Genomic DNA, 19,652 nt, shown 5'->3' on the forward strand with positions numbered 1-19,652 from the left:
GGAGGAAATCTGCTCTACTAAGAAACATCAGGGGACCTAGAGGCCAGGCTAAATTAAATAAGGTAGAACTGTTAGCAAAGCTGTACAAAAGATATTGCACATCACGTTTATATGATGACCCATGGGGGAAGAACGTGCATTGATGCACAAAGATACTTAAGGTGCTAGAACCTAAGTGGTATAGCAGGGTGTATATAAAACAAATGTAGATTATCCCAGAATTCCAATAAGGTCAAAAGTTAATCACCCTAAAGCAACACTAAAGCCATCACACATCACTGGACCCAGCAATGGTTGATACTGTCAGGAACTGGGGCTTTGAGAAAATCGGAAGGCCATAAGTCCAAACCTTTAACACACAGGCAGAATGATTTCTGATACTCAGTTTCCGTCATTCAAGTAAAATATTCAGTCATTTAATTCCTATTAAATTAATTCTATTGTCATTCCCAGCAAAGGCACCCTAAACACTTAATTTTCACATTATTTTGGACTTGCAAATCATGAGATAATTTCATACTTAACTGCAACATTTTCCAATATGGCTCATCAACGCCCTCTAGCGATCATAAGATCAGTTCAAGTCAATCATCCCCACACCCCCCCCCCCAAAAAATTGTTTTAAAAAGGCACCAAGTCACTGAGTGTTCAATTTCTGCTGCCTGCTAAAAATAGATCTTCTGCTACTGTTATTTGTACTCAAGTTACTGCTCTTTAGAATCCATAACAGACAAAACCACTTATTAAGGAACATGCAATTCAATCATCTGAAAACATGTCAAAGCAACCTTTGCTTGATCTCATTGTGAACATCAGAGAGCCTTTTAACCATGAATAAACATGATTACAAAGTAGTTAAGAAACATCTTTTTTTAAAAAATAATATACTAGTTTAGTTACTTCATTTCTCTTCCCAGCTTCTTTCTATGTATTTCAATGACTATCATACATGATCGCAAAGGCCATATTCACAACAATCTGTATTACAGTTGCCTGATCATTTATTTCCCACCACATTTGGTATGTTTGTTTGCTTGTTGTTGTTGTTTTTAAATAAAGACTTTCAGCAGATGTTCCCATTCATTAACTGTGTACCAGGGTTCTTAAACAGGTGGCCTCTAGGATCATTGATCTGCAGGTATGGTCTAGTCACATTTTAAATTTTCTTACTAGTTGCCAACACTTAAATATCTGAATTTCTGGCATCCCTTAAGAGAAGAAATCACATTTGGCAGTGTCTGTCTATCCAACATCCCTGCTTAGCAACACATCCAGGATCTAAGCAGGACTCCCCCATTAGGTAAGGCCTGTGTTCTCCAGGAGCCAGTCACAGCTTAGCCTACATCAGCCACAAGGATTTCTTACCTGGCCCCTCCAGGCATCTGAGTTTCAACTCCTGAGTTTGTGACCCATTTGAATTCTTCCTGTAAAAGTTCTCTTTATAATCCTTATAACCAAACTAATCTATCATATTAGCACAACAAAACTCTACCAGAGGCACAGACTAAAGGGAACACACTGTTATAAAGAAAAGGAAAAAGATATTCTTAGTAATAGACAAATGCAAACACACAAATGAGTAGTCTAGGTTGAGGTTAAATGCAATCAATTCCCTCAAACTTGATGAAGTACAGGTTGTGCTTATGAATTAAGTCTTCATTCTCAGATGACAAAACCTCACCACGGGTTCATATATAGCAAGTGAGCAATAGTGATAGACTTCACAACAAGCTACCTGTTCACATTTCAACATTTCCTTCTTAGAACCAAAGACCTAATGATCAAATGATTGGCAGTCAGACCATAAAGAGAAAACAAGGCACTCACAGGTGTGCTGCTGTCTGAGAAGGTGTTCATGCTGACAGAGCTGCTCAGCTTCTCTGAGGACACAGAGGGTGGGGACGGGCTTCTCTTCTCGAGAGGGTCCTGCCGCTGCAGGTACTCACGCCAGGCTCGCTGAATGCTGGAAAAACAAAACAAAACGGCATGCGCTCTGTCACTACTTGGTCACAGACTCAGAAAAGCACAAGAAGTCTGAAGGAATTGGCTTTGGAAATGGAAAATGTAACACACAGAATGTGACACAGGAAATCAGAAGACCTGTACTGTTTCTCTCTTCTACTGATTTGACAATCATGGACTAAGTTAAATCAGTCTACAAGAGTCATCTTGGCCAGAAAAAGTCATCAAAGTGAAACTAGTTTGCACATGTAAATGTACTTTGATTTATGGGACACAAAACCTTTCAATTTCTCATTCTGTGTTTCAAATGAGAATAATAAATAGGCTAGCATATCCCTTATTCGTGCACTAATATAACCTTGTTGAGAGACGCTTTGAGACAAGGTCAGCCCTAGGCTCTGACAGTGACTGCAGTGCAGCTCTAGAGGATGCCATCTGCACAGACCTCAAGGTGAAAGGAATCCCATGATGCTATGGCCCTGCTCTGGGGACAAGACAGTCAAGAGCCCTGTGGTCATGGATTTTTACATACTGTGGAAGGAAACAGGTAATATATGATAAGTAAAGGAATGGACAGAGAGGACAGAATATCTTGAAGTGCTATGAAGTATCCAAAAGCTGAAACAACACAAGATTAGGTGGCTGTTGGAGATTTTATCCAAGGAAACTTTTTATTTCCTATGATTAGTATCAAAACAAAGTCTTCTGCTTCCTATAATAGAAAGCTCTTCTTTGTGAAAGAAAAGTAATTTTTTTTCTACCCGAACTGGTTTCTAATCTTTGAAATTAACATCTAGTTTTTCACAGGTGATCAGTGAATATAGTTCTCTTCTGGGAATTAACCAAACGTGAAGACCAATTTTCAAGATTCAGCCTTTTAAAATAGTTTTAACTAGTTGCACTAATTCCACTACTATTTCTTCTTCACTTGTAGAAGTATCTGATCTTCTACAATTCTTCCCAAACCCAATCAAGGCAATCAAAGTTGTCTCTGTATAAACAAACTGATTTATTTGTACTTGGCTGAATGGTTCAAAAAGCATCAATTCTCAATAGTCAGAGGTTAGAAAGGGCACCAAAAAACTACGATGTTACTAAATTTATACATGTCCCTAATTTATTAAGGCTCTGAATTATAATGCTCAAGGTAAAGTCCAAAAGCCACAGTTAAATAATACCTTTGGGTCAGAGGCCAATTTCCCCTGAAGCTATGAAACATAAGTTTCAAGGGCCCTTACAAGCCAGGGTTTTCTTCTAAGACCCTAAGAGGGGCTCTCCATGGTTTGCATAAAACTGCAAAAGTAGAAAACTTCTAGGATTTTTTTTTAAGAGCACTCCAAATTATATATACACTTCAGACCCTATTAAGGCAGGATATAGTCCTGCTTTGGATTATATGTGGTTACTGTTTAATTATACAATGCTTGCTCAAAATACATCCTTATTTATTTACTTTTCTTCGGTTTAGGTATTTTAAACAGAATCTCAAGGAAGGTTCTGTAAGAGTTTGGTAGTCCTGCTGCTTATTCAGGGATCCTTTTTATTAGGGAGTAGCAAAGTTTTGGAAACTGTTAATAATGTTTACGTCATCTAAAGTACTTAGGGTCTCCCAGAGTCCTGATAACAAGTTCAGCCACTGGAGGGCACCTAATGTCTGTAAACCTGCCCATTAAGGGCTTTTAAAAAAAAAGTGTCACCGTAAAGGCTATTTTAAAAATATAAAAAATTAGCAAAGCATGGGACACCCATACATTTGGTGGTATTGAGGTGTTCTCTCTTTCTTGCTTATCATCTTGATTATTTAGAAAATATGGAAATAAAACATAGTAGCCAGTTGAGTTTTCATTTTAGTTTATTGAACACCAGGGGGCAGTGTGATGCCTTTAAAGAACCAAATAATGCGGGCAAAACCAAAGTGAGATGAGCAAAGGTGAATTTGCACTTAAGGCATCCCCTGCCTCCTCTTAGTTCTGTGGTGCCTCGAAAGTGACATTATCACTTTTCCTTAAGCTAAAGACTAAGAAGACAGCATTCCTTTCTTCAGGTGGGTGAATATCCTCTTTTAGTTGACAGAGAAATGTGACAAAATTAAATACCTTTAAAATGTGTATTAAAATCACCTCCTCCTCCTCACCTCTTTAAGCCTCCTCACCTCTTTAATACAAAAGCTATTTTAAATTTTTGAATATTTACCTTCTATCCTTGTCCACATATATGGAAACAATTTTACTTATTTGTAAGAGTATTATACTATATTTTATTCTTTTTTAACTCAGAAGTTAAAAATGAGAGGTCAGGCATATCACTATTATCGAAATTGCTACATTGGATATTTTTTAAATGGTAGATTTTTTTAAATGCTATTATTACTCTCTGAATCATAGAGATCTATTTACATCACACACTATTTACTCCCATTTGGCCACTTTGTAGATTAAATTGTTCTATTATTAGCTCTCTGAATACAATACCCAAATGCTATTTTACCGAAAGAGGGAATTAAAACAAAATGTAGAAGCACCTCATCCCTCAGTCATGGAGAATCACTTTTCAGCCTTCTTATCCCAGCTGTACCACAATTCCTACTCACAAGTCTCCTTCAAGGCTGCAGAGTAAACCCTGAACACCAACTACCTTGACATTTTTATTTCTAAAACTAAGCCTTGCTATCAATATAATTCTTTAAAGGCTGGTTGCAGTAAAGGAGAACATCTTGTGTGTTTCTATATTTTGAATTATGAATATAGAGGCTTATTTCAAAGTACATGAGAAATACATTTTTCAATAATTTTTTTTTGCTTGTCTAACTCCTGTTTATCTTCTATCACAGAGCCTGCCTCTGCCATTTCTCTGTATGTTCCTGTCCGTCTCACAGCGCCAGTGGCTCCCTCCTGCACTCATGGTCACTTGATGTCTTACAGGTTGTGCAGTCCTGGTTGTCACTGGCTATCCTTACATAGAAGATGTCCTTGCCAAGAAGACAGAGCTCTGTGAGCTGGGATGCTTAGAGAAGGTTTGAGGGAGTCCTAGTGCTTTAATTAGCCTCGAAGGGAGGAGGGATTTACACTAGTAAGAAGGATGAGGAAAGCCTAAGGGCAAAGCCTTGGAAATGAGGGTACCAGGCAGAAGGTAGGAGGTTTCCAGAGGAAAATAGTGGGGCATGAGGCTGTGAAGACAGAAGAAGGATCCCAGATGTCTCTGAGGGTGAGCCTGGGGGCAGACTGGTCAGTACCTGCCCCTTGGGAGGGGGAACCCCATCCTGGCATAGTTGATTATTGCCAGATCTTACTACTTATCAAGAACAGTCAGAAATCTGAGTTCTTATATGAAAGTTACTATTTCCTAAATCTTACTAAATAATTTTTATGACTTCAAAATACATTATTACCCACGTAGGCTAAATTTGGGGATGGGGAAAAAAAAAAAAAAAAGGAAACCATCAAAGAAGACAGAAGTCTGAGCATATTAGGACATAACATCTAATTACATATAACTCATTTTATGTGTATTCTTCCATTCAATCCTTATCACAAGTGGAATGTGAGAAGGTGCTATTACCATCATAATGGTAGTTTTTGCCTGCCTGATATTAATTTTTCCTTAATTTTGTTCCAGCATTCATTTTTCTTTGGGGACCCACCAATCCATGGGCACAATGTTGGGAGAGCCCGCATAAGAATGAAGCTATAATGTCCAGAGCAGAGCTTACAGAAGAAGGAGGACAGAGATACCTGATGATGCTTGACTACCTGGGTCCAGATATGCTTGAGGCACGTGAGGCCCTGGATGTTTCTGTTAGGTGATCTAATATAATCTATTTTTTATAAAAAAAAAGTTAGTTTGAGTTGAGTTTCTTTTACTTGCAACCAGGAGTCCTCGACAAGTTACAGGAAACAAGATGGGAGCTTACTGACAGACCCGACATTTGGACCAGATCCCCTGTCTTTCCATTACATTGTGTTCCCTCCTCATGGTTTGGCAAAAGGCAGAAAGGGAGAAGAAAGCAAGGTGATGGATTTGGCTTGTCACATACTGACTTTGAGTAGATAAGTAGAACCCCTATTTGTTTAAGCCTGTTAAATTTTCTATGTGCGACTAAAAGCTACCCTAACAGATAAGCTGAGATTTCATTATTTGGTGTCTGTCTCTATCCTGTATCCTGATACAGACCTGCCCAAACACCACTGAAGGGCCACTGCATGCAACAGGCAGGTTTCCCACAGCATTTGCCTGTATCTCTAGCCTGCTTCCACTCCATTCCAGTTTCTGCCCAGCTTATAACTTCTGACTTCATTTGATTGTTGGTACTTCTTAAGCATCATGGATTATGCCCTTATGGATCTTTCTGCAGGTTTCTTCACCTCGACAGTCCCCAACTCCTAACTCCATCACAAATGGCATTTGGATAACTTGGGCCTTGGCTCTAAAACACTCTTCTTTCTGAAGATTGAGAAAGCACTCTAGAAATAAGGCACCTAGAGACTACTGCGTCTGAAAGAGAACAGCAGCTCTCGGAGATATTAACCACGCAAAAAGAAGAGTGTCAGAGTGAAATAAGTCAAGCAGAGAGAGTCAATTACCATATGGTTTCACTTACTTGTGGAGCATAACAAATAGCATGGAGGACATGGGGAGATGGAGAGGAGAAGGGAGTGGAGGGAAATTGGATGGGGAGGTGAACCATGAGAGACTATGGACTCTGAAAAACAATCTGAGGGTTTTGAAGGGGCAGGGGGTGGGAGGTTGGGGGAACCAGGTGGTAGGTATTAGGGAGGGCACGGGTTGCATGGAGCACTGGGTGTGGTGCAAAAAACAATGAATACTGTTACACTGAAAAGAAATTTAAAAAAAAAAAAAAAGAGTGTCAGATTAGGCTAATCCAGACAACTCTTTTCCAAGAAGTCTTCTGCCTCCACTAGACTGTGACTCCCTTGAGGGCAGTGTCCATCATATTGTCACAGTTCTAAAAATATGGTAAGTAGGTGATCAACAAATACATTCTCCTAACATTGTGCCCCAGAAATAACTCAATAAATCTTCAAACAAGAAAAAGTTTTCCCTCATGAGGAAGTGTGCTTAGAAGCTAAGTGTGTTTATTATATTCAGCAGCTCTGTGACCTCTGTTTGGAACTTTCCTATATTTTCCATCTCCTCATGGAAGTTCTCACTGTGCTCATCCAATCTTCTCCCAAGTTCAGTGAGTACATTTATGAGCATTACTTTAAACCCTTTATTATACAATTTACTTATCTCTGTTTGATTAAGGCTCCCCCCCTCCCGCCCCCAGGCTTTATCTTGTTCTTTCATTTGGAACATGTTCTTCATTTTGCTTGACACTCCCTACTGGTTTCTAAGTGTTAGATGAAACAGCCTCCTCTCTGAGCCTTAAATGGTTGGCCTTGTGCAGCAGATGAACTCTGCCCTAGCTGTTGGCTCTCTCTCAAACTTTGTGATTGTCCAAGCAGCCTGTTTTATTTTAGTAGTTCCCAGTAGTGGAAGTTGTGCCAAGACCAGTCCGTATCCTAAAGAGGAGGATCATAATCAGAACCTAAATTCAGGCTGACTAGAAGCCAAACCCTTAGGCAGCAGCTTTTAAAGTACGCAAACATATACGTTCCTGTGTGGCTATAATTGTAAACTCTGCTGGCCTCCAGAACCAGGTGATCTGGAGATGTTCCCTGGGTGACAGTAGCGAAATATGGGGCTCTAGATGAGTATATTATCTCCTCTCTGGGAGATGTGGGTGAGCTGCAGTGATGTACAGAGAAAGCACAAAGATGGCATCCCCAGGCTTCTATTCCCTGGGACCATCTGTGTAGCTTACAGATGTGTCCCAAATCTGAATTCTGCCCCTAAGGCCTACACTCCAGGTCAAGCAAACAGACCTTTTTCACAGAGAGGCCAAGGCTGTGCTTCATCTGCTGCCATTCAGGGCCCCAGAGTGGTAACCTGCCAAGAATTAGTCTCTCCAATTGTTACAGTCCCCTAGGACCCAGGAATGCAAGCTCCCCTGACTATCAGAGCCAAGCAATCAAGAGGTTTCCCCTGGGCAGCAGCCACAAAAACCAGGGCAATAATGTAAAGACTGGGACACCAGACATGTATATGAGCTCCCCTCCAAGACATGTTAAGACTCGGAATGTGGCAGAAGGAGAGTTTAAAGATAGTGCCTGCCCTCTGAGGTCTTAGGAAAGGTTGACAGTCAGTCCTTCAATGTGTATTTAATTAAAAGTCTGCCCTTGGGGCTGCAGCTATGACGATAAGCTAATAGACCTCTTTCACATCAGTACCGAGCTCCTGGGTCTGTTGCTCTTGCTGCGCCCTGGGGGTGGTAGCTGTTTAAGACTCCTCTGTTGGTTACAGTCCTATGGGGACAGCTAGTGCCACCAGAGCCAGTCAGTATAGAGATATTCCCTGGCAGCAGCAGCAAAAAATCAGGGCCCTAAACAAAGGTATAAGCTCCTTTCTCCAAGATTCCAGTGTGCTGGAGCAAGGCAGAGGGACAGCATGAAGGTGGCATCCGCTGGCCTCCATTCACTGAGGTCCCCACTGTACGCTCCCAGATTGGTTTAAAACCAGGAGCCTGTCGCTCAGGCCAAAGCTCCTGGACCAGCAGCAAATAGATCTCTTTCTCAGAAAGGTGGGTATGTGTTTCAGTCAGCTGTCTGTGCCGTGTCCTGGGAGTGGTGGTCTGCCAGGAACTCTCTCTAATTGTCACAGTCCTGTGGGATACGGGAATATCAAACCCCCTGGCCTCCAAAGCCAGGTGATCAAGGGGTATTCCCTGGGTGGTGGCCACCAACACCAGGCCATCCAATCCAGGCCAGCTGTCCTCTGGGAGATACCACTGTTCTGCAGTGCAGAAGGAGAACACAAAGATGGTGCTCATTGGCTGAAGCAAGAAAGAGGGGGAGTGCAAAGATGGCACCTGCCAAAAACAGAAAAAGAGAGAAAGCAAGAAGGAAGGGGAGGAGAAGTCAAAGGAGGAGAGGGAGGAGGAGAGGGAGAGCGAGAACAAAAAGAGAGAGAGAAAAAAGTGAAGAAATAAAAAGAAAAAAAAATTTAAAAGATGGTGCCCACTAGCTTTAGTAAGGCAGAGTAGGAAGAGGGCTCCCACAATTCTCTGACCCCAGAGAACATCCCAGCAGGCCTCTGGTTCTCAGACCCATACTTCAAAATTAGGACACCAGTTTTTTTCACATGAAGTCTGGGCACTTTTCAAAGGGCTACTTCTGCATGGGACCCTGGGACAGGTGTCTGCACATAGGCCCTTTAAGAGCTCTGCCTTACCCTCAGTTGGCCATACCCCTGCAGGTCTCATGGGCACTGGAACCCCTCTCATCTCCAAAGCCAAGTGTTTTACAGACTTCTGTCTCGGGTGCTGGTCTTAGTAGTTAGGGTACCTGATGCAGAGTAAGATCCTTCATTCTTCAGGAAGAGGTTCTGTGTTTTGAGTTCCTTCCTGATTGTGAGTCCCTGTACTGGGATTGGGATTTACAGCAAGATTATGTCCCAGCATTTCCTACCTGTTTTGATGTGGTTTCCCTCTCATCTGCCTGACTTAAAGGGGTTGCTCTGCCAGTTTGGGTTTTTTTTTTTTTTTTCAAGGGATATTGTTCCATAAATAGCTGTAAATTCCATGTGTCTATGGGTGAATTCAGAGTCTTCCTGCATTAGGCTTCTTGAACTGGAACTTCCCAGAAACTAAGTGTGTTTAGAGACATATAGGTTTTGATCAGTTTACTTCTCATTAGTTGTGATCTTTGGGTAAAATACTAAAGTTATTGGCCTACATTATTCTTACTCACAAAACAGGAATAACAATAACCTCTGTGAAATTCTTGAAAGGAACTAAGGATAAGGTATCTAAGTCAGTCTCAAACTTGATAAATAGAGGTCTTAGAAGATCATCATAATTACTTAAAAAAACCAAACACTTTCAGAAATTTTAAGTAATATGTGCTAATCATATATATTAGTGTGATATGCTGGATTCCTAAGGATCCTTAAGGGAACTATTTCATTAGCCCAATTTGGCATAAAAACATGTTTGAAAACAGTATAACTCCATGGAAAAGATACATTAGGTCAATTTTTTTTTAAATTTTCTCATTGAAAGCTTACTACAATCCTTTTTGACAGGGTTAATATTATTTTATAGAGGAATGCAACTGTGACCAATAGGCAAGCAGTGTTCCCACGGTCACACAGTGGGTAAAGAGCAGAGCTGGGATTTCTCCTATTTGCTCTAACCCCAGGGTCTATGATCTCAACCATTCTTCTCTCATTTCTTCTTTTAACTAAACTTCTGATCAAGCTTGATGGGCATAACTCTCAAATGAATGATACTTAGCAAGGCTTTATTGAGAAATATCTTTGAAAGTCTTCTGGGAATTGTCTTTTTACTGTCTGTCTGTGTTTATCTCTCTCGCTCCCTCTCTTCTATAGAATCTAAATGTTATTTCATCACCAAATCATCAAATACATTAATAAAAAATGAGGGAAACTGGACACATTTAACAAGTAGATGTTCAAAAGATGACTTGTAGTCAATAGATGCCTATATTGTGCATAGCAAAATATTTATTTTGCTAGAACTTCAGAGAGGGATTGCACACAGTTAGTGAACAACTGTTAAGTGATGGTTTGTATTCAGAAGATGCATTGTAGATCTTACTACAACAGGCAAGATGTGACCCCCATGTGAAGGGCAGCAGTTTTATGGGATTTGGAGAGTCCATTTCCTTCCTTTCAGTCAGGCCACTGTGCTGAAGCCTGTGCTCCTTGATGTGTGCCTTCAACCCCAGGCCCCCAGGCAGCCTTGCCTCTTAAGAAGACATTTGTCTTCACTCTTAGACTTGTGCTGAGGGACTTTGCTGTGGTACTTTCACTATTACTTTTGCTTTCACTGAATTTTCTGACTTGCGAGGCTTGCCTTTGCTTGATCTTCAGAAAACCTGCTTTTCACCTCCCTCAAACGACTTTTTTATTAATAGCTGTGCAACCTTGATTGCTTTTTCCCTTTTGACACAGTCCTTTGATCCTTCAAGTCTGAAACTCAAAATTACCTGTGAATGGTTGCATTCATGAACCAGGCAATGTACCCTTCCCGACTTTTCCTCTAAATTCCACCCCCACACTCACATGCGTTCTTTCCTGGCAGGTCTTTACTTCTTTCACTGACACTCTGCACTCCACAAAGAGGTTGAGACTTTCTTTTTCTTTTTTTTTTTTTTTTAAGATTTTATTTATTTATTTTACAGAAAGAGATCACAAGTAGGCAGAGAGGCAGGCAGAGAGAGAGAGAGAGGGGAGGAAGCAGGCTCCCTGCTGAGCAGAGAGTCTGATGTGGGACCCAAACCCAGGACCCCGAGATCATGACCCGAGCCAAAGGCAGCGGCTCAACTCACTGAGCCACCCAGGCACCCCAGAGACTTTCTTATCAAATTCTTTTCTTTTCAGTTGGGCTGCGTGTGAGGAAACAACTGAGAGTCTTTCCTGCCCCACCTCAAGTTCTCACTAGTGCAGGTGTATGATGGGGGCAGCCCACACTTGAGAACAGTCTCATCCTCCTTATTGTCTTGTATGCTCACAGACTGACCGCCAAGGTGCATCCCACCTCAGGGCTTGCAGAGGTTGGAGTGTCCAGAAAACCTTCACTGGAACCTTTCTAACCCTCTCCGCCTCATCAGGGAAGGGAGAGGAGAGTTTCCAGGAAACCAAGCAGATCTTATAATATAGTAATCCTCGCTTCACTCACTTCTCTCTACCCACTAGAGGAAGATAGATATTCAGCAGGTTCCCACCAACAAATGCCAGAAGACCCTGAGAGGAAGCCTATGAAGTCTGACAGTGACTCTGGAACCTGGCACAAGGCCCCATCTTTCATATCCAGTGCTATGAAGGACTAAAGAAAATCCTTTGGGAAGTGGGAATGAGGGTTTGCCAAGATCCACCCTGTTGTGAGGATGCCCAAGGTCAGTCTGAGGGAGACAGTCCCAGCAGAGCAAGGGGCACAATGAAAGGCACAGCCTGCATCATTGGTGGGGACTCAGGGGAGACCAAATGACCCTTCTCACAGGGCCCCAACACTTAGAGCTATTTTTGAGGAAACAACTGACGAGGAGCTAAGTGTTACCATTAGTGGGAATCCTGGGGCAGTTGGGTGTTCAGCACATGAGGGATGGGAGAGGTAATATCAAGGAGAAGGGGCAAGTAGAAAGAGGAGAGAATACAGAGGAGAACAAGCTGCACAATTGTAGGAAAGATCTAATGTGTGTAGAGGGGAGATGTTCAACCTGTCTTGAGAGTTAAGAATTTAATAACCAGATTAGGCAAGAGTCACTGAACTGGACTAAATTCTCCGATGGGACTCAAATTCCATTATTGGACAAGATTAAGCTTTCTCTTCCTCACCCCCCTCCAGTGAGTGGAAATGGGGTGCAGTGTTATTAGAAGAGATAAAACCATTCTGTTTGCACCTCACTGAGCTGAGACTCCTCTATCAAGCCAACCACAGGGAAAGTCCCAGACTCTCTGAGCTGGCTGGAATCTCATCCAGAGATTTTTTTTTTTTTTTTTCTTGCCTGCTCCTCTTCCTGACATCTGTCCGTCTGCCTACATATTAGGGATGCTGAAAACCAAAAAAGACCAGACAGGTTTCTTAGCTTCATTTCAGCATTCAAATCAAACACTCCTATTTTTCACACAAACAACTTTCCATTCTAGCACTTTTTCATTTAAGAGGATGTTATCTTAATGAGAAAATTCCTAAGAATAAAGCAACCTCTGTTTGAAAACTCACATCCTGTGTAGTGAGGCCGACACATTGCTTGCATAAAATTTGGTAGCCTGATTTATTATTCACTTAGTAAGCATGACACAGAGCTTCCTAGGAAGGGACCCAACAGGTTCAGAAGCTATGTTTGAACTTTATCTTGAAGGTATCTCTATGTTTTCACTCAGAGACAAGCTTTTTATTGATAACCAGGGTTAATGTAAATTGGCAGGGGTTTATGTTAATATTTGCTTTTATCCAGCAGGATATTATATATATGTGCATCATTTCTGTTCCTAAATCCATGGTTTATTGTTCTTCAAAGTCGTACACCTCAAGCCTCCCTTCTTCAGGGTGACTTATTTTCTAAAAGATTCCTCTTAGGGCTTTCCTGCAAATGATCAGTTATCAGTTATGAGTAGCCAACCTCAGACATGTTTAAATTCTCAGATACATGCCTCTCAGAGTATTAAGCTTGTGTATGTGCCCGTGTGTGTGTGTGTGTGTGTGTGTTTGTGTGTGTGAGAGAGAGAGAGAGAGAGAGAGATTATATAGGCTCTCACTGAAAATTCTTATATGCATTCCTGAGGGAAAATCAGAACAGGAAAGGATCACAGAGAGCGAGCATAGTTTAAAATTGCTTCTAAGGTGATTATGATAGGTCCCTTCTCTACTTAAATATGGTTTTAGAAAGTTGCTGTTTTGTTCTAGAATATAGCTTGTCTCACTCTGGAAGTTACCAGTTTCATTTTTGTTAATATTCAAGTGTTCTTAGAATCATCTTTTTTTTTTTTAAGATTTATTTATTTATTTATTTGAGAGAGAGATGAGAGAGAGAGAGAGAGAAAGAGAGAGAGGGAGGTTGTGAGAAAGGGAAGGGGCAGAAGGAGAGGGAGAAAGGGAATCAGACTCTGTGGAGGAAAGCAGACTCCTTAAGGGGCTCCTGACATGGGGGCCCCAACCCAGAGGCTAAAGCAGAGCTTGATCTCAAGACCCTGAGATCATGACCTGAGCTGAAATTAAGAGTCAGATGCTTAACCAACTGAGCCACCTGGGTGCCCCATTCTTAGCACTATCTTTATGTAACAGTCATTTGTAGTTGGGACAGGGATTCACATTTGCCCTTATTAAGAGAGAATAAAAAGGAACATGACAGGAAGTGAATAGGAAAAGAAGAGATTTTTTCCAAATTATATGGATGAGAGGTGGAATGGAAATAGGAGGAAGAGGATTAAAAGTGTTTAGGTGTTTAATAAAGAAATGGCCCAATGTAAAAATAGCCAAGTTGTTCCAAGGTGGAATTAACCAAGTTACTAAGATGAAAGACAGCGGCAAATGCTAGTGGATGCTGAAGAGGTGCATTCTGCCTTAAAAAGGGAAACACCAAGAAATGAGGCCGTGATGACAACAAAATAGTCCCCCATATTATCCAGTAGATGGTGCTGTTTTCCCAAAACAGTTTTGTTGCCGCTCAGAACAGAGGAAATTATCTTTAAAATATAGATGTGAAATACATAAATGCTTAATTCTTGTATCCCCAAATTCCAGAGTAGTCTAGAAGTTCAAAAAACAAGAACTGTAAAATTACTGCTTTAATGTAAACTTTGAAATAACTTACATTTTCACCTTTGATTCCAGGGGCTGTAGATTGAGGGGATACTTTTCAATATTATTCTCCATATCCATGGCCAGCTGGTGACTAGAAACAGAAATAATGCCTCAATATAGCTGAATCTAGACAACCTACATGGCAATAAAACTGCTAATTTATATTTATTTGAAAAAGCAGATATACATCCAATTTTGTTCATTTTAATTAATTCAAAGAGGCCTAAAGTTTGCTATTGATGGATAATGGATAAATAACCATATCATAAAAAGAAAATATTGTTTTGCCTTTTACCTTTTCTGTTCTTTTGATTTTTTCCTCTTAGTTCAATATTCATATTTAAGGCATGAGAGTCATTTCCTTTAAGCAAAGAGGAAAACAAAATATTGGGCCGTTTAGGTGGGGCGGGGGGAATATAAGAAGAGTGTTACAAATCCCATGGCATTGTCCAAGTTGTAAAGGAGATTTCATTCATTCTCACTCCAATGGCACCACTGTCATTGAACCTTTCCTCCTTTCATTCTGTAAGCTTCACAGAGCTCTCACAATGAGAAAAGCATGAATCTCCGCCTTGGAAAACTCCTGGCAGGGGTCTATAGATATAGGATCACTGCTCCTCTGGGCTTATTAGGCAATCACTGGGTGCTACAATGATCAAGGAAGATTTCATGGAGATGGTGGTAGTTGATGTGGGTTTTGAAGAATGGACAAGAATTAAGTAAGTTGAGATGTGAAAGGTAAAACATATGAGAGAGATATTAAAACAAAGGATTAGGGGTGATAAAATTCAGGCTATTTTTAGACAATAAAGAGCAATTTGGTGAAAGTGGAGGATAAAAGTAGGAAATAAGTTTGGCTAAGCAGAAAACCAATAGTCACTGGCCACATATTACATATAAAACACTATCATAGATATTATACATGTATTACCTTAATTCTCACTGTAGCCTCTACCAATTATTTTCCCCACTGTACAGCTGAGAAATCAGAAGCTCAAAGAGATTATGTTCTTGTCACTATACAGCAGAAGCCACATTGAAACTCAAGTCTTACAACCACAAAATATGGCTTGAAGGATTTTAATAACATATTTACTAAACTTAATCATACTGACTGGTTTTCATAGGTCAAATATTTGGCATCCTGATCCATTACATGCATGTGCTAAGGGTGTTTGTGTGTGTGGTGTGTGTGTGTGTGCATGTGCACGCATGTGTATTTAAATGGAAACAAAAATTTCAGGGTACATTATTTCCTCAACTACATGTAATGTATGCTGATATCTTTTATTATATTTTAGATTTTAAAAATTATATTTCAGTAGTGACCTATCAAATTGATTTAACAAACCATCAGTGGATTGCTATCTACAGTGTGAAAAATTGCTGCAAGTGTGCCTGGGTGGCTCAGTGGGTTAAGCCTCTGCCTTTGGCTCAGGTCATGATCTCAAGGTTTTAGGATTGAGCCCTGCATTGGGCTCTGAGCTCAGCAGGGAGCCTGCTTCCCCCTCTCTCTCTGCCTGCCTGTCTGCCTACTTGTGATCTCTATCTGTGCCAAATAAATAAATAAAATCTTTTTAAAAAATTGCTGCAGGGAAACCTAAAGCTTTTGGGGTAGGGAAACTTGAATGGGATGTTTAAGGATGTTGTAGGAGTAAGAAAAGAGAATGATGAAAAATATTTAGGAAGGTATTCAAATTGGTCTGATAATAAAGACCAGGACTATGGTTTTAGAAAAGAAAAGAAAAAGATTAAAAGCAATGTGCTGAAGTTATCTAGGATTTTCTCCTCTTTCCTCTTTCGAAAGGAATAACCAAGAGATGGGGAAACACATAGTGGAATAGATAAATTCCTATGTGTTCTATGTAGATGGTGCCATCAGCACAATATAGCTTTGTGGTTGCCTAGCTGGGATGTCCAGAAGTAAGGGGAAAAAGCACTCGTGTTTGCTCTGCACCATTCATATTCTGGGTCCGTTATTAATTCATTCTTATTCACTCATTTGTAAATGTATTGTATGTTTTCTGTATGTGTCAGAAATGATGCAGAACACGAATGATATAATGGTGAAAACACTAGACATGGTCCCTGTTCTATGGTTTTACAATCTAGGAGACAATAGATATTAAACAAATAATTACAAGTTGATGGATGCTATTATAGGGGAAACACAGAGGGACCTAATCCAGGGTTGATGGGCATGGAAATTCTTCTTTTTACAAGTCTATGATCTTGTAGGGACAACAGCCTTATAGTAAAGATACTTTAAGATTTTGTTAATTAGGGGTGCCTGGGTGGCTCAGTGGATTAAAGCCTCTGCCTTTGGCTCAGGTCATGGTCTCGGGTCCTGGGATCGAGCCCTGCATCAGGCTCTCTGCTCAGCAGGAAGTCTGTTTCCTCCTCTCTCTCTGCCTGCCTCTTGGCCTACTTGTGATCTCTCTCTGCCTTATAAATAAATAAAATCTTAAGAAAGAAAGATTTTGTTAATTAAACCACTTAATAACATATTAGCAAACCGGGCAACAGAGGTACATGTGAGGTGTTGTGGGTCCTGTAGTTATGCAGCAACCAAAGCCAAAGGTCAAGTTTTCATAAAAAAGAAAAAAATTATAACATTAATAAATTTGCTGACTTGGGGCTATAATTTATATAACCTCAACAAACTCTAAATTATGAATACCTGTAGGTTTAATTGGATAGCTTTAGCTCATTCCATCAATAATTACCTGTGGTAATAAAATGATGATATGTGAGGTGAATGTGTGACCAACAACACACATTTCCCCCCAGAAAGCCAGCCTGATTGTATTTGTATTTGTATTTACAACAAATAGCAATCACCCTGAGGTCTTATTTAAGTTAATAAATGATTATCAAAAATAATACAGTCATAAACAGGCTCTTAATTAATGGTCTTACTAATTACTCTTCTTTCTATGGGCACACAGGAAGCTTTACTGAGTGTGTGTATGTATGTGCACAGAATGCACAGGATTGGCCCTGCATAAAGTCTCCAATAGAACAGAGTTGCGGCTTACCCTCCCTTCACACTGACTGTCTACCACAAAACCCTGTTGAACATTCAGAATAAATGTAATGTTCCAAGGGGGAATAACTGATCAACTGCTATGACACCACTATCACTTAACTTACGGTCATTTCAAGTAGCTGAGATGATTTACATCAGCACCTAAGTCAGCTACAGCTATAATGAAATGCCGAACTGCTCCCTCAAAGTATACCAATTTTTCAATCAAGTCTGACAGCTTTCAAGGACACAGCCCCGCCCCAAAGCCAACCAGGAAAAATCCCTAGAGTTCCAGGCAAATGGGTATAGGTTGTTAAGGCTGGGAGCCACTGTTTTCTCTCTGTCCTGGACAAACATGAAAGGGAAGCTTACCCCACACGTCTGTGTGCTTTGAGGGGAGACTTTAATTCCCATCTCTGGAATTCCTCAATCATGATAAGGAAAAATAAGCATCAAAGCTGATTGGCCATTTCCAGGGGCTTTTAGCTTCTCCCTGCTTCTGGGTAACAAGGAAAGAATAGGGGAGGAAGGAGGAGGCAGAAGCCCACATATCTGCCATTAATCTTCACAAATCTTCCTGAGAGCAGAGAGCTGGGAAAGATACATGCTGGCACTAGTGAAAAGTTGAATACAGAGTTGTGGGTCAATTAGCAAGGAAAAAACTTCTGGAGTTCACTTCTTATATTAAAATCAATAATGAGATACCAACATAACCAAATTTAATAGATAAAAGTGATAAGGAGAACAAAGGCAAGAGAAATGTAGATAAAATTAAATTTCCTTACAACTTGCAGCCTATTGACAAATACCTAAGATATGCAGAGTATAATATTCCTCAGGGAACTCCTGGCTGCCTTAATAATTTTGGTATTTTGCCAGGGACTAAAAGCAACTTTTGTTTGAGAACAGCCAGACCTCCAGGATCCTGTAATTCTTCTTTAGCATATGGAAATCCATGTAGAGACTTTCTTTATCTCTACCCTCTCCCCACAACCTAAAAGTATATAATCAAAAGCTCCTCAAGATCACAGTGCAACTCTTTCTGCTCACCGGCCCTGTTCCCATGCTTAATAAAAACACATTTTTGCACCAACAATGTCTCAAGAATTCTTTTGTTGACCATTGGCTCAGTGGCCCCATGTTAAAAGAGATGAAAGTCACAGAGAAAGTGTGTCCTAAGAGAATTAAGTTACATGAGATTATTGAATAACCAAAAGGAATCTAAAATGTACCAAGACCACTGGTTCTCATCCCCAGCTCCTCATTTGAGTCACATGAAGTCAGCTTTTAAGAAATACTAATTTTCATCCCCAGTGATTCAGATTCAATTTGTCTAGGGTGGAGGTTATGCCAAAGCTTATTTCATTTTTTATTAACTCCCAGGTGATTCTAAGGGCATCCAGGATGAAGAACCACTGATCTAATGTCATTACCACACTAATCTCTGTAAAGGAAAACCTTTCTAGTTACACAGCCAAAAACTTTTTAATTATTATTGTTTACATATTGCTAGTGGTGATGAGGGGGGTGGGAACTGAACTGATTTAGTCTTAGTTATTCATATTAATAAGAGTAGACATGATAAGTATAAATTAAATCTGAAGATAACCCAGAAACTTCATTTAATCAAAGGGCTGAAACTGTCCTACAAGTGATAACATGGCAAATTCTTAGAATCACGGAGACAGAATGAATCTGAAAGTGTCTAGTCCAAACAACCACAGGGCTGGAAAGAGAAGGAGCTGACATGGAAGGCACGGTGCTATTGTGCACATCCTATTTAATGCTCTCACTAAGACTGTCAAGTCAGTGTTACTATCTTCATTTTTATTTTTATTTATTTTTTTAAAAGATTTTTATTTATTTATTTATTTGACAGAGATCGCAGTAGGCAGAGAGGCAGGCAGAGAGAGAGGAGGAGGAAGCAGGCTCCCTGCTGAGCAGAGAGGCTGATGCAGGGCTCCATCCCAGGACCCTGGGATCATGACCTGAGCAGAAGGCAGAGGCCCAACCCACTGAGCCACCCAGGCGCCCCACTATCTTCATTTTTAGAGATGAGGAAGCTGGGTTCAGGGGGATTAAATAATTTTTCCAGACTCACAAAGCTAGGATAAAATCAGAAAGAGGAATCACATCCAAGATTTCCCATTTTTAGGAATGCTTTCAATAGCACTTCAGATGGATGGGTATTTCACTTTTGGGAACCCCTAGTATCTGTCATCTCACTCCTTAACTCGAAAGTCCATTCTGTTGGGCAGGCAGCATTTTTATAAAAGT

General features: G+C 40.4%; 1 protein-coding gene across 3 annotated transcripts in view; it reads right to left on the minus strand.

Annotated features, from left to right (window-relative positions):
- LOC116590758 (IQCJ-SCHIP1 readthrough transcript protein) overlaps positions 1-19,652 on the minus strand; it is a 742,659-nt gene that overhangs the window by 541,828 nt on the left and 181,179 nt on the right. For 2 of the 3 annotated variants that reach the window (XM_032343015.1, XM_032343021.1), the window contains exons 3-4: positions 14,358-14,438; positions 1,828-1,963 (exon numbers count right to left, since the gene is read on the minus strand). In XM_032343015.1, coding sequence (XP_032198906.1) covers positions 1,828-1,963; positions 14,358-14,438 — 217 coding nt within the window. Of the gene's footprint in view, positions 1-1,827; positions 1,964-9,488; positions 9,530-14,357; positions 14,439-19,652 lie in introns of those variants that run through there. The other variant, XM_032343030.1, reaches the window with a different exon arrangement.

Source organism: Mustela erminea, chromosome 1 (genome assembly GCF_009829155.1).
Source record: "Mustela erminea isolate mMusErm1 chromosome 1, mMusErm1.Pri, whole genome shotgun sequence".
NCBI classification, from domain to species: domain Eukaryota; kingdom Metazoa; phylum Chordata; class Mammalia; order Carnivora; family Mustelidae; genus Mustela; species Mustela erminea.